Here is a 15,226-nt window from a genome sequence, read left to right as displayed (position 1 = left end):
TAGAACAATCAAATATTAAGAACAAATTAAGAAATTAGGGTTAATAAAGGTCCAATGAAGAAATAGACAATGCAAAGGCAATGAGATTTTGGTTCCTAGAACATATACAATGAGATTTTGGTAACTGATAATAAAGTAAAAACAATAATAAAAAAATAGAGAAAACAAGATTGAAATACAAAACTGTTGATTATTCACTCTAAAAACATTTGAACCCAAAAAGAACAAACACAACAATAATTTAACTCATTGATTATTAGACAAACTATTTAATCCAATTTCATCCAAAGAATTGTAAATATATTTGGAACTTGCACATAGATACAGATGAAGTTGGAGAAAATTTAAACAATGAAAAAACTCACAAAAGTTCTCATCTTCTGGACAGCAACAAGTGGAAAAGAAATGATACTGGAGAAAAATACGACAACCAACAACAATGTCAATGCTATATGAATAAAAGGAAAACGATTCTAAAACCACCTTCTATCATAGGGTTTTTCGAACCCTAGAAATTTCGCACCTAAGGGAAATTGTTTGGTGGCCAAGCACTGTTAAAAACCCCTGTTCTCCGATCCATAAAGTTGGTGGTTCTACATTGGTGTGGGGTGATGATACTGCTCTGGTGGTGTCGAAATAAGGAGAGGATAAGGGTTTTCAGGTCTGTAAAGAGGGAACGAGATGATGGTGGTTCTAGACGATGATTTTTAGAGAAAGAGGGGGAATCTGTAACAATGTAAAATTCAAAACAATTTTTCACTTTTAATTATGAAATTTCATTCATAAAAGATTCCTATTCTCAATGTTTCACATGACAATTCCATAAAATCACATCCCAATATCAAACATATGAAACTCCGATAGTGTGTACTGGTCATGCCGGCGCCTTCCCGCGATCCTCACTGGCACCTGAAACACATCATACAAACACTGTAAGCACAAGGCTTAGTGAGTTCCCCAAAATACCACATACAACACATACGCCACTCAAGGCTACATTACAACCCTCCAGTCGATGTGTCTCAGCGGGACCCTCGAGTCCCGTAGGTCGTTGGACCCTCTGGTCCGGTCATAGCTCGTTGGGCCCTCCGGCCCGTTCTGTATCGTTGGACCCTTCGGTCCGGTCTATATCGTTGGACCCGCCGGTCCGGTCTATACAATCATATAGCATACATATATCAAATTGCACATAATAACATACATACACAACAAGACCCTCTGGCTTACACAAATATACCACTCTAAGTAACGTATAGTGAGAAGACTCACCTCGCAGATCTCGAATAATCTCGCACTCGAACACACTGATCTAGCCCCCGCCTAAACACATAACAACACTCTCAAATAAATAATGGCTCTCAAAGGCTAGATTAAATCGACTCTACAATTCCACAGAAGGGTAAAAGACCATTTTACCCCTCCCTGACTCTAAAAGTCCAAGGTTGACCAAAACCCTAAAAGTCAACGGAAGTCAACAGAAGGCAGTACGCGACGCGTACCCTCTCTATACGCGGGGCGTACGCCGGCGAGTCACAAACGGGGTCTCAACCCCTTACGCTGCGCGTACTGAGAGTTACGCCCATGTAAGTCTCAGTTCATCCTTTCCTTGGTTTTTGGTCTTAAACGATTAAGACAATCGTACATCTCCCAGATCTGACTCTTTCTAGACCTCTTATACCATAAAGTCGGAACCTTTAAGCCTTTGCATGGCTGTAAAGGTCCTTACACCCTCTAACACTTTTCCTTCCTCCTCAAAAGGTCTAGATCACATGCATGGCTCAATATCCACGTCCAAGATTGCATTTTTATGGATATACAACTCATTTTGTCCTGAAATATGGTAGATCTAGGCCAATGGAGACCATTTGCTCATAAAGTCTCCATCTTGGGACCAAAACCCTAGACATTGGTCCAAGAAGCACACCAGACAAAAGACAAGTCAAGATTTGAGCTTTTTACCTCATGAAGAAGCTTCAACCTCTGAAAAGCTCGGATCTACTCTTGTCCACAACTCCTAGCCTCCAAAATAGCCTCTCCTTCTCTTCCACCACCTTGAAATAACACTTTGAAACCCTAGCTAGAAACGAAGGAGGACTCTCTATTAGGGTTTCATTCACTGAAATGGGGGCTGAGGTCAAGACCATAATGTTCCTTTTATAGTGCACAAGCCCCAAATTAGGGTTTACACCTGGGCTCACTACGCCTTGAGTAACCCGTACGCGTACCCGGGCGAGTCCGTGTCCAAATTAAGCGCGCGAGTACGCACAACGTACTTTTTCAGTACGCCCAGCGTACTCACAAGCCTAACAATTCATTTAAGGGCTTAACTTGACAACTTGGGAAAAGAAGAAGGGTTTAAGAGACACACCTGAATTCGGGGTGTTACAGAATCGGTGGTGGTGTTATAGGTTTATGAAACTGATAACCTGAGTTAATGGGATATTAATTGATTTTGTTTTCTTTTACCATAATAAATTGTAGTGTAGATTACTCTTATACCCTTCTATTATTTATTAATGATTTAATTATTTCCTGAATACTCATTGGTCCTTACAAGTACACAATAGTTGTCAGAATAGGGATATATATATATATATATATATATATATATATATATATATATATATATATATATATATATATATATATATATATATATATATATATATACTAGTTGTTTACCCGCGCTAAGCGGCAGGTGACGAATAGTTTGTTTCGATAACAATTCATTCGGGAATTTATTATATTTCTAGGAACACACAATAGATATGCACTGTTATTAGAAGGTTTTGCGGCAAAGAATTATTGTAACCCTGGTAATAAATAAATAAATAAAATTTTAGTGTGCAAGTTATTTTGATAAGTTATGTTGATAACCATTCCCTGTAGAAATTAGTGTGCATTTTATTGTTTTTCTTAATTTGACATTTTTTTTTATTACATTGGCCAACAAAAAAAGAAGCCAAGGGGGTGTTCGCATTTCATGTTTTGTTTATCAAATGTCATCTAATGTATATACATTATAATATACACCTCCATAACTAAATAGGATACATAGTTAATAGTTTTTAATAATTAGGTATCATAAAGTTAAAAAAAAAAAAAAAAATTAAAAAACCAAAAATACCACTTGCATTTATTATTTTATAGATAACGAATTTATGTTTTTTTAATAAATATCATATTTCTATCATTCAAGAATATACATGTTAACAAAACATCGATTTTAAGGGTTTAAATGATAAGTTTTACTCATTTTCAAATAAGGCTAAAGTAGATACATGACTTTAATAAAGTCGGGTTTCCATGCATGCCCCTCAAAAGGGTATTTTAGTCATTTGTCATTCAAATATGTCAATGTACACAACATTGAGAAAAAAATGTCTTATGCAAAAAATTTGACCAACGATACCAAGTCATTTACAAAAGTTAGTTGCAATTAACTTTAATTCTAGTCTAGAATTAATAAAACAAAAAATTAATCTTTAGCAGTTGGGTATATTCTATATTTAAAATCGGATAAGAAGATTTCAGTTGAAGACATAACCAATTAGAATTTCTTTCATTAAATTTCCAGTTTAAACAAATACTGAACTTTAACATTAAATATACCCCTCCCATACAACATCGTCACACAAATGCAGTAACATACACACATATTAACTATCTTCTAGATATAGGAGAGTAGTAAGTACAATACATAATAAACTATCTTTTATAAGATTCAATGTTAGTTGATGTTGTTGGTGTTGATTTCTAGTCTGGTTAAGGATTGAAAGTTAGTTACTATTCTTTCCATTGTGAGTTTTTTTTGGTGGAAAAAGAGCAATCTGTTACCAATAAACATATCTAAGTTGTAGAAACTTGATCTCAAAATACCCTTGGAATTATTAGATCAAAAGCATGTTTGCAAGGAAAAGGAGGTTCTATGGACTGTGATCTACACAATCATTTAGCTATGTAACATAGCATTCATCTCTTTCACTTGTTCTTAATTTGGTCGTTTTTCTATTCATTTAAACAAAAAAACATCAAACCTAAAACTCAAATAAATAAAAACAAATCTCAGCTAATGAATCAATTTAAAAAATACGTAGAGAATTACAGATTCTTTTTGCTCGAAAATCTAAAAATATACATTTTCCCCTTCATTCCATTCCTCTGTTTTGCTTTTCAATTCGTAAATATTTTTGTTTCTTAACCATCTGTTGTTTCCATTGAAACTATAAAATAAAAATAAAAAAACCAAACTAAACTCACATTAGGGGTGAAGTAGGAATGAAATTGAGATAGACAAAAGACCATGTTTTCCATTGAAACATGTTGTACCACGAACCTGTAGTGAGAAATAAAGCAATTTTGTGCCCCGATAATGCCCTAATCTACATTTTGTCTATATTTTCATGAATATATCGGGAAAAAAAAAAAAAAGGAAAAAATAAACAAAACCGAATGTCAAATGATAAACAGCTAATTATATGGGAAAAAAATTCAGAGTAAAAGAGTTATATGTACCGATTCTTGTTCTAGCAGATTCATGTCTCTAATCTGCATCCGATGAAACTACTCTTTTTCTATAAACAAATACACCATCTATTCTATTTTCCTTAAGCCTTCCACCTTGTCTAGTTTCTTGGAACGGAAGATTGAATATGTGTTTGACAGCAAAGTTGGGTCAAGATAAGAAAATGATTTACAAAATGTATGTATAGTATTAATCATAAGAATTACTTACTTTGAAGGATTCTTTTGTATGTTTGGAGACATTTACAATTTTTAAAAATTAATGAGATAAAAAAAATCAATCACAAAATAACAAAGTTTATCAATAGAAATAAACGACCGGAGACACCATACCATTAATATAACACCAAGAAACAACCAACTCATATTTAACTAGGTGTGAAACCCGTATAGTATACGGGTTTATTAAAATTAAAATTTTAATATCAATATATAAATATGAAATATTTTATAATGTAATACTTTACATAACATAATGTAATATTCTGAAAATTTGCAAAAGAAACTAAATTGTATGAAGTATTTATGAGATTTTATTATCAAATTAATAGGATGATTTTATTTCTTTATAGAACCCATTATAATTTTATGGAATTTTATTTTACGAAAATGAAAATCCCTAAAAAATGACAAGTTGAAAATAAAATTTATAAAATTCTCACAAAATGACAAGTGTCAAAATGAAGGAGAAGATCACATGTGGCAAAAAAAAACTTTCATTTATTAAAGAGGATGAAAACTACAAAAGAAATAGGAGCAAATTTGCTAGTAATAGTAAATTATAGTTAATAGCAAACTCGAGTCATCAAGAAATCATGAAAATAACCTTTTAATCACACCTAATAACATGATTGTTTTAAACATAACAGTAGATAGAAGTCGATTCTTGGTTGAGAGGGCGGATGTGTTATATCCACATCTATCTTTCTCAACTGGAAATCAAAGAATTCATAATTCAAACCGCATATTTCTTGGATTCAAAAATCAAACACATAAATAGTCAATAGTAGAAATCATAGAAAATAATTACCGAATCGATAAAAACATTTTAGGTGGAAGATCAAAAGAGGAAGAAGAAGGACGTAAATCGTAGGAAATCCAGTGATTATTGATTGATCTCTGCTAAAATTGGGATCTATTCGAACTTTTGTTATGACTTGGAAAGTGATTTGCCGAACTGGGTTGGGGAAAAGAAGAAGGCGGCTTCAGTTTGATAGGGAGCCAAACAGTGAGACATAGAGACGGTGTGTTTGGTGGTTGGCGGCTAGGGTTTCGGGAGGTCAGTGGTGGTGAAGTTTGTATGCTTTTGAAGAGAGTATTAGTGGTTATGTTAATTGATGAAGGAGATGAAAAGCGTGAGGAGCAACGTATTAGATCGTTTGTGTCTAGGTGTTCAGAGAGTAGGGATGTCAAAAAGTCTTATGGGTCCCCGATCCCATGGGGGCCCCGTCTCGTATGGGGGATTTGTTGAAAAAAATCGGATATGGGGGCAAGGTTAACCCCTGTTTTAATTTCGGGGGCGGGGACGGGGGTTGGTAGTCCCGTCCTGAAACCCCCGTAGGGGTCCCGTTAATAAATTATATAAATTAACATATATTAATTATATAAATATAATAAACAATAAAATGATTTTTACGTACAAAAATTCAACAAAAAACATGTTTTTAAGTTGTTTGTAACATGTAACATTATTTTATAAATATCTATTTGTTACCCAATAAATAGTTTCTTTTAGCCCAAACAAGAACTTATTTTAGCCCAAAATCAATCGGGGTGGGGGCGGGGGTCAGAAGGGGAATTCAGGGGCGAGGGCGGGGGTGGAAAGGATGGAGATTTCGGGATCGGGGTGGGGGCGGGGGCGGGGGAACGGGAAAATTTTAGGGGCGGGGGCGGGGGATGCAATCCCGGTCCCGTTTGCCCCTGTTAACATCCTTATCAGAGAGTTGATGTTGGGTTTTATATATAAGATTAGTTATGATAGATATGAAGCGGTGAAGTAACAAATATCCTTTATTCTTTCCGTGCTTACGGTTCTTTTGCTTTGAACCATCTAAAATTTGGGGATGCCGAGAGATATGAGGAGTTGTATTATTTTGTTCGACTTTTTCTATGGTTAACAAATCTGATTTTCAATGCATAGTTGTTGTATATAATGCATTAAGAGTTATACCTCTTAAAATTCAACAAAATCTGGTAAATGCTTTTTAAGGTGTGTGTGTGTGTGTGTGTGTATATATATATATATATATATATATATATATAGAGAGAGAGAGAGAGAGAGAGTTAAGTTCAAATGTTTTAGCAACTATTGTATGCCTAAATGCACCAATGAGAATTCAAGAAATAATAAAGAATTAAATAAATCATTAAAGGGTATTTTGGACTTTTGGTACTTTTAATTAAGGAAATCATTTAATTGAAATCATTTAATTAAGGAAATAAAGTTAATATATTTGACCTAGTTATGTTTGGGGCCGAACACATTCATCATCGGCATCATCACAATCACCATCGCCGATTCTGCTTCTTCTTCTACAATTGACGTATCCTCTCGTCTCACACCCTCCTACTTCTATGTACCTATCTGCACCACCGCCTACAAGGACCTTCAACAAGATTCGGGCTTTATTCGATCTTATTTCACAACCGTTATCTTCATCTCTCTCGTTCCAAATCCATGGACCGATCCTAGAATACAATGATTTATACTCACCAGTCATAGGTATCTAATTATATTTCTCAAATATTATCAGTTCAACAAATCGATTTTATTACCTTTGACCTTTATCACTTAAATTTTGAATTACAAGTTTTAGATTGAAATTGTAAATCATAGAAATTGAAATTTTCTTTTTGTGGATTCGTTTGAACCTGGGTAATACAAGATGATTAGATTGTATTTTTTATTATTCGAAATTGACAATTTGGTAACGAGGGTTTATTTTTATCATGGATGTTAAAACAAAACAATGAACTTTTTAATTAGCAAATCAAAATAATCAAAGAAGTTGTGTTGACGTTTTTATTATATGATGTTAGTGTTCTTTGACTTTTTTGGAATGGCTTGCATTTGAATATTTATTAATCGATCAATCAATTTTTTTTTCTTATGTTCATGTTCGAAAAAGTTTTCAAAGGATCTTACAGTTGTTGTTTATGTAGTTTTGAATATCGAAGCCTTATTTGGGGAATCGTTACCTGGGGGCTAGAATTTTGTTTGAATTCTTGTCATCAAGTCGAATATAGCTCGGGTATGGCTGAAGAAGTTCCCAATCACCAAGAAACTGAATTAGTAAGACTCTCACTAATTTTTTTAGAAGAAACTAAAGATGCACACCACGTGTTCGATAAAATGCATAGTTGAAATCTAGGTTTTTTTAAGCATCTTGATGTCGATCATTCTGCTAGAATGGAATATCAAATTCTAATTTTGTCAGAATAGAATCTTGAATTCCTTATCAACTTAAGCAGTGAATTACCGTAACCAATTCTGTTAGAATAAAATTGGTGTATATTCTTGTTATTGGTCTTGATTCTTATGGAATAACATCCTAAATAATAAAACATTACATTCTTTCAGAATAATATACATTGTAAGTTTAGGGATGATTGTTAATGTTGGTTTGTAGAAATTATAGTTATATTTTATTTGAATATATATCACATTCTTGATCAATTGATTTGAGGATTACATTCTATTAGAATAAATTATAATTCTTTAATGTCTATTACATTTTATCAGAATTTATTGTTTTTATTCTCTTAGAATGCACTGGATTTTTTAATATTTGAAAGTTAATTATTGTTTTCTTTGTGGATTTAGGTCTTGAAGAGGCTGTCATTGATGTGGAAAAAAAAACATAGAGAACGAGAGTATATTCTAACAGAATCTATTCTGCCAGAATATGTATGAATTAGTTTTTGTTGCATTTGTGATAAGAATGGTCGGAAGAATGGCTTGAAGACCTGATAAGAATGACTTAAAGAATGAGCCAAAGATTGATGACACTCACAGTTTAAGCATGTTTTTATTTTTTAAGAGTTAAACTTGTATTTTATTCATTACCTGTATATTCAAGAATGCTGATTTTTTATGATATTCTTTTAGAATATGTATAAATATTTAAAATGTATAAGGCTATTAGTATGTAAGAATATGTATGAATATTTAAGTTCGAATGTATATAAAAATATTAAAATGTTGTTATTCTTCAACTAGGAGTTCAAAAATTCTGCTACTCTTCATTAATATTCTAATAGAATAAAACTCTTAAAGAACATCATTCAAACAAAAATTCATTCTGGCGGAATAAAATCGGTTATGTTTACAAATTATGTTTAGAATTAATTTAAAATATTCCGATTTTTAAAATGAGGAGTGTTAATTATCCCTTAAAATCCGAAAATTTCCTTTATTAAAACAGGTTAATTGACCAAAATACCCTTTTGTTGAAATTTGTGTGATTATATGGTACATGCTATCCTATTGTAATATTATAGACCCTCAGATCATGATCATTGATTCTATTCATCCGGTGGTCCAGATCTGTGCATTCTGACACACAATAGTTAGTAAAAACAAAATAACCTAAGCCTATATATATATATATATATATATATATATATATATATATATATATATATATATATATATATATATATATATATATATCACTTAAGTAGATAATATGGATCACTCAAACACTTGCAATAAATGATCTTGACCGGTCTTACTCCAAACCAATATGTAAATTGTAGCAAGTAAATGATAAAGATTGATTAAAATATAGTGTGACTTTCAATCTTGAAATGCTTGAAGGACTCTTGTGAATTTTGTAACTTAGAAGCAATTTAGAAAGAAGTTTCTTAAGAGAAAATCTCCCTTAATAAATAAAGATTTTCTGGTCGTGTGTCACCTTCTCATTCAATACGACACATGGCATTTTGATAAATTTTCAATTAAATTTAATTCCACTCGGCAAATTGTGGATTTTTTGGTATTCTATCAAATTAAAAAATGTCATAAATTACTATTACTAAATAACGTATACGATTACTACATCTCCTTATACAAATAAAAAGGAAACTTGAATATCCCTCCCGGTTTTTGTCAAAAAACACATTAAATCCAAATGTCTCTTCCTAAATTACATACACAATTCTCGGAAATCACCACCCAAATTGATTCTTATTTGTAGAAATTTATCAAATTTCAATTCATTCTATTCTTCATGTCCTTTCCAAATTCAATTTTGAAAAATGTATACAGTTACAATCTCATTCATACGTCGCCTTTTATTGAGAGATTGAAGATTTACAGTATCACCACGTTCATCATCAAAGTCCATTATCGACAATATCTTCATCAGGTTAGCATATGTAATGATCGGTATAATTAGTGTTCTCTGGAAAATGATTTGATTCTTTTTTATTTGAAGATTTCATGTTTTCCTCTTCTCCTTTCCATGATAAGGTCGAATTGTAGAGATTTATATACTAAATATTTACTCATGTTTCACTGCATATAAGCTGTTCGATTAAATGTCTCAAATAATATTGTTTTTCATGTCACGCACCCTGCTGCAACTGTGATCGATACAATTAGTTTACTGCTGCAATTGGTTATTAGTATTATTGTTAGTAATTCTTTCAGTAGGAAAATGGAAAACCACTTTACTGATTTTCTAATACATGACTTACAAGTTGGTAGAGCATTTGTTTGTTTGCATGTTAATTCTCTAAAAGCCCTTTTGTTTATTTAGTATTATATGTTATTAAGACTATTTCTTCAGTAGGAAGTTATGTAAGACAGCAATACAAATATTTAACCAAAATGAAAATGAATACTCAGTTCCATTCTGCACCAAAAGTGGCATATGAAATAAAATTCACCTTCAACCCTATTAAGCATACAAACCGAAAATCATCTGCATTTCCAATTATACCCTCTATATACTTTTATGTTGAATGCAATACCCACCTTTCACTACTCCATACAAACCATTAAACATTTCCATTAATACATAGACTTTGTGTTTTTTTTCTCATTATAATAATAAGAATCAATATGCAAATTATCTGGTTGGACAATTTGGTATATTATCCTAAAACGAGCACATTTATTTTTGAGCTCTCTGAAGTAAAATAAAACCATTTGGCTCTGCCATTACAAATAACTAAGACTTCTTTATGTGAAATGTAGAAAACAATCAAACATTAGTTTAAATTGTGTCCTTCAAATGACTTGCCAGAGAATCTCAAATTTCTTTTATTTTATATTGGGATCTCGATCTAAATAAGTTATTCGAGATTTGAAGGATGAGTTTAGAAAATAAAAAAATAAAACATATGACAGTGAAGACATATACTTTTATGTTGACCAGATACACAATAACAACTTCACTTATGGTTTTTATTTTAACAGGTTAATATTGTTTAACGAAAATGAAAATGAATACTCAGTTCCCTCAGTTCCATTTTGCTTTTTTTTTTTTTTTTTTACTTTTTCTTATAGTTTAAATGTTTGATATAAACCGAATAAAATGGAACATAAGACAGGTTGTTGAGGTGTTCTCTGGAATATCTGTTCACATTACTATGAAAAAAAAAATGTTGTTATTTCTACATTTTAATCCATATCTGTATTTCAACAGAAAAAAATTAACCATCTATTATTAACACTTTTTTATTTTTATTCAATGGCCTAACATTATTATTTGTTGTACATATTTTCCAAAATTGCCCTGTACATAAACTTGTGACAATATCTCCATCCTTGCTGATCATATTCCAGACTCTCTCATTCAGAATTTTTTTTTAACACTTGTATATAACATGATTTAAATATTAAATATAATTATATTATGTATCATAGGGCAATGAAAATAGCTAAAAGGGTATTGATTTCATGTTTATTTCCATTTAAGACCTTTTTTTTAATCTATAAAATATTTTTAATTTCAAAGTTCAATACATATCGATTGAAGACAAACGGGCAACAAGCTGCGACGCCAGCCCTTTCTGGATGGCAAAACCAATTCTTTTGAAAATAACATTTGTGGATCTAGGAGATATGACCTTTTTGGAGATAAATTTGTATAAAATCTATGAAAAAATGGAACCAAGGGCATAAATGTCCATAAACTGTTGGAAACAGATTATGGACATTTTAATCCATATATGGTCATTAACATAAGACTGGAATATCTGTTCATTAACATAACACTGGCCCATCAAGGGTGTTGAACACCAGCTCTTCTATTACCCAAATAATTTTACCTTTTTTATTGCATAGTTGGCCCAGAAATAGTCTTCTTTTGTTTTTTTTTTTTTTTTTTTTTTTACTTTTTTTTTACAGTTTAAATGTTTGTTAAAATTATTTTCAGGAGCCCAACAGGAGTATTAAGTTCAGATAGTATTTCACATGCAGATTTTGTTCATGATAACATTGATGAAACTTTATACTCCCCTGATGTTTTAAATGGTCTTAGACCTTCAGGTATGCCAATTCATAAGTTGGTATTAAAAATCGGTGTTCCGGTTATGTTACTAATAAATATTGATCAAAAATCTGGATTGTGCAATGGAACAAGGAAACGGGTTATTGCATCGGGCAAACGTGTTATACAAGCTGAGATAATATCTAGAAGTAATATCGGAAACCATACGTTTATTCCAAGAATGTCTTTGACGCCTTCAGATAAAAAGATTCATTTCATATTTCAAAGACGACAATTCCCGCTGGATGTATGTTTTGCGATGATAATAAATAAAAGTCAATGACAGTCACTATCGAAGGTGGGGTTGTTTTTGAGACAACCAGTATTCACTCATGGGCACTTGTATGTTGCATTGTCGAGAGTGAAGAGTAAAGATAGATTAAAAATATTAATTTTAGATAAAGATGGTAGACTTACCAATAAGATATCTAATGCTGTATTCAAAGAAGTCTTTGGAAATTTGTAATTCATAAAAATAAATCTCAATATTTCAATGTCTGTTTTTATTATTATACATTATCTTACCTACTTATTCATCATTTTGTTTTTATATATTTCGCAATTTTTATTGAATTAATGTTTAATATTTATAACATTATGGTCATCATCATTTTATAAATACGTACGTTTTTATTTTATTTCCTTATATTTAGAAATAGTTAATTTATTCTTTATATATTTTTATCTTTATATAAAATTAATACTAAAAAACATGTAATGTTTAACAAATATATTAATTTTTTTCAAAAAAAAACTCGTATATTACACAGGTCTCACACCTAGTAACTAAGATACAACGTATATCAGATCCGGAAGTATCCAACGTCTATTTTTCAATTTAACCAAACTTGCTCAATCATGTTTCCAAATTTGGACGGAAAAAATAAGTAATATCATAGACAAAAATTGAATTTAAAAAAAGTAACAAAATGTGACAACATAAAAGTTTTATATCATTTTTTTTTTTTTTTGAATGACGAGTTAGTTACCCAAGACCTCCTTATTAAAAACATCTTATTATATTAAAGTTTTCCATTTTTATAAAAGTACTCCATTCTATATTTTCATAGATATTTTAGAAAATAATAGCATTATACTTTGTTTATTGTCTTGTTATCGGAATATACTTATGCTATAACCAAGCATTGAACAATTATCATTACATCCAAAGATACTTGATCTAAAAAATTACTAAAAACTAGAAAAAAGATCATGTACACAGTACCAAATAAGGCTGCAAAAATAAGACGAAAAAAAAAAAAAATCTATCCAGATTTCCCAATTGCTTCAAAGGGTTCATTCAATTATGTGCATTATTTCCCCAAAGGCCATCCCATGCAGCAACAGGTGCACCCTTGGGTGCGTCAATGTAATTTTGTGGACCATGGGGTCCACTGGGTCCAGTGGGTTGGATCTTGTTAGGCTTTGTTTTAACACCCAATAGTCTAAACACAAATCTTGCCAACTCCCCATATAACAATCCTGATCTATCAAACAACTGCAAATACAAATAGACAAACATGTCCATTTTATTTTAAGGTATTAAAAAAAAAAAAAAAAAAAGTACCTGAAGAAGAGCCGACATGAACATGTGAAACGCCTGAGTGTTTTGGTCAATCAGCATTGCTATCCGGCCAAAAAAAGTAACAACTCCATGCATCTGTAAATTGTATAATAACATAAGGGTAAAATGGTCATTTTGTCATATTCAAATTGACCAAGCTTGACTTACCACACGCATCAAAGAAATCCAAAATCCAGGAGGAGATGAAGGAGCGCCAAATGGATTATTTGGATCTTGACCACCACCATACGGACCACCCGGACCACCCATTCCCATACCATAACCGCCACCCATTGGACCTCCAAAACTAGTGCTGTACATTCCTCCACCACCATACATGCCGCCACCACCACCGTAAATACCACCATACCCTCCTCCATAAGTGTTGCCTCCATATAAACCGGTGTTATAGGATCCGATTCCACCATAAGAACCATAACTTCCTCCATATGTGTTGTTTCCATATAAACCATAACCTGCACCTTACACACAAAACAAACAAAGATAAGAATATTCAATTCATAACAAGAACATGGTTGGGTTTCGAGTATATGGAATTAGATATAGTGAAATACCTCCATTTGTATTTTGATGTATCCATGGTCTTCCAAATGAATTTGGGTTAGTTGTGGACGCATCTTTTGTGGGGACAATTTCCCCTGGCTTTGCTGTTCCAGAAGCTTCGACTACATCACTTGTGCTACCAGGATATGAGGGTTTAAAAGGAGCGGGTCCAGATGATGATCCGACTCCTTCCCATGGCTTTGGAGGTGGAATACTACCTGAAAATACGACAAAGATCGAAACTCTAAAGTCTAGACATGTATTTGATTTACGTTGATAAGTTTATAATCGCGAGTCGCAACCAAGAATCAATCAGAAGATGTGAATTCTCTTATATCGCTTGAAAAAATCTCATGCTATCACTCACAAAATGTTGAAAAGTAAAAACAACGCCAAATTGCCAAATTCTATTCTGAATGAACAATTAAAAGTTAAAACCCTGTTGTTTCCTTAACGAATCGATTTAACAGCAATTAACAATCAAAATGATGTGAATCCTGTTAAAACTCTTAAGATCTCATAACATCAATGACAAAACGCTAAAAACAACTACGAATCGTCAAATTCCAATTCAGATAATCTGGAACGATTACATGCAAACCCTAAACAAATCATCAGTTGGACCTTTAATCGTTCAATCTTAAGCAATGATTAACTGCAAAAACAATTAGATCAGGAAGGATGTAGGGTAAACCTGAGTGTTGCAAATTGTTATTCGCCATTGGAAGGAGGGAGAAACGCCGTTAAACGAATCCGCCACCCCCAATGAGAGAGAAGGGTCAATATAGCAATCAAATCGTCTTTCTCAGAACTTGTATATTGACGTGCCATTTTTGCTGGTAGTTGCGCAAGCCTTTTCTAATTTTCAAATATTTTATTATATTTATTTTTGGAAAAAGATTTAAAAACATTCAAAAAATACAATTCAAATTTAATATGTTCAAAAAATACCATCTACAAAAGGTTTTTTAATTTTTATTAAAAAAAAACACCAACAAATTAAATGTTTTATTTAAATAGAACCCAATGATAACCGACTCTTGTAGGTTTATGATCCGAAGCTACCTAGAGTGCT

General features: G+C 32.0%; 1 protein-coding gene and 1 long non-coding RNA gene across 4 annotated transcripts; both read right to left on the bottom strand.

Moving 5' to 3' along the window:
• Window positions 1-499: 499 nt before the first annotated feature.
• On the bottom strand, window positions 500-4,692 carry LOC145048406 (uncharacterized). Of its 2 annotated transcripts, XR_013682849.1 has the most exons (4): window positions 4,516-4,692; window positions 1,960-2,426; window positions 1,270-1,320; window positions 512-909 (listed from the first exon to the last, which is right to left on the bottom strand). It is a non-coding gene; the product is annotated as an uncharacterized LOC145048406 (long non-coding RNA). The 2 variants fall into 2 exon arrangements; XR_013682848.1 differs by lacking the exon at window positions 4,516-4,692 and having other exon boundaries at window positions 500-909; window positions 1,960-2,575.
• Window positions 4,693-13,217: 8,525 nt separating this feature from the next.
• Window positions 13,218-14,957, bottom strand: LOC144998485 (peroxisomal membrane protein 13-like). Of its 2 annotated transcripts, none has more exons than XM_078958237.1 (5): window positions 14,846-14,957; window positions 14,163-14,369; window positions 13,756-14,069; window positions 13,591-13,683; window positions 13,218-13,521 (listed from the first exon to the last, which is right to left on the bottom strand). In XM_078958237.1, exons 1-5 carry the CDS (start codon window positions 14,871-14,873, stop codon window positions 13,324-13,326), a joined length of 840 nt encoding a protein of 279 aa, XP_078814363.1. In that variant the 5' UTR covers window positions 14,874-14,957; the 3' UTR covers window positions 13,218-13,323. The 2 variants fall into 2 exon arrangements, with proteins under 2 accessions (XP_078814363.1, XP_078814364.1); XM_078958238.1 differs by having other exon boundaries at window positions 13,756-14,063.
• Window positions 14,958-15,226: the final 269 nt, after the last annotated feature.

This window comes from Lactuca saligna, chromosome 5, assembly GCF_052625555.1.
Source record: "Lactuca saligna cultivar CGN05327 chromosome 5, ASM5262555v1, whole genome shotgun sequence".
Lineage (NCBI taxonomy): Eukaryota > Viridiplantae > Streptophyta > Magnoliopsida > Asterales > Asteraceae > Lactuca > Lactuca saligna.
Note: the sequence above shows the minus strand (reverse complement) of the source record. Positions and strands in the feature narration are given on the sequence as shown.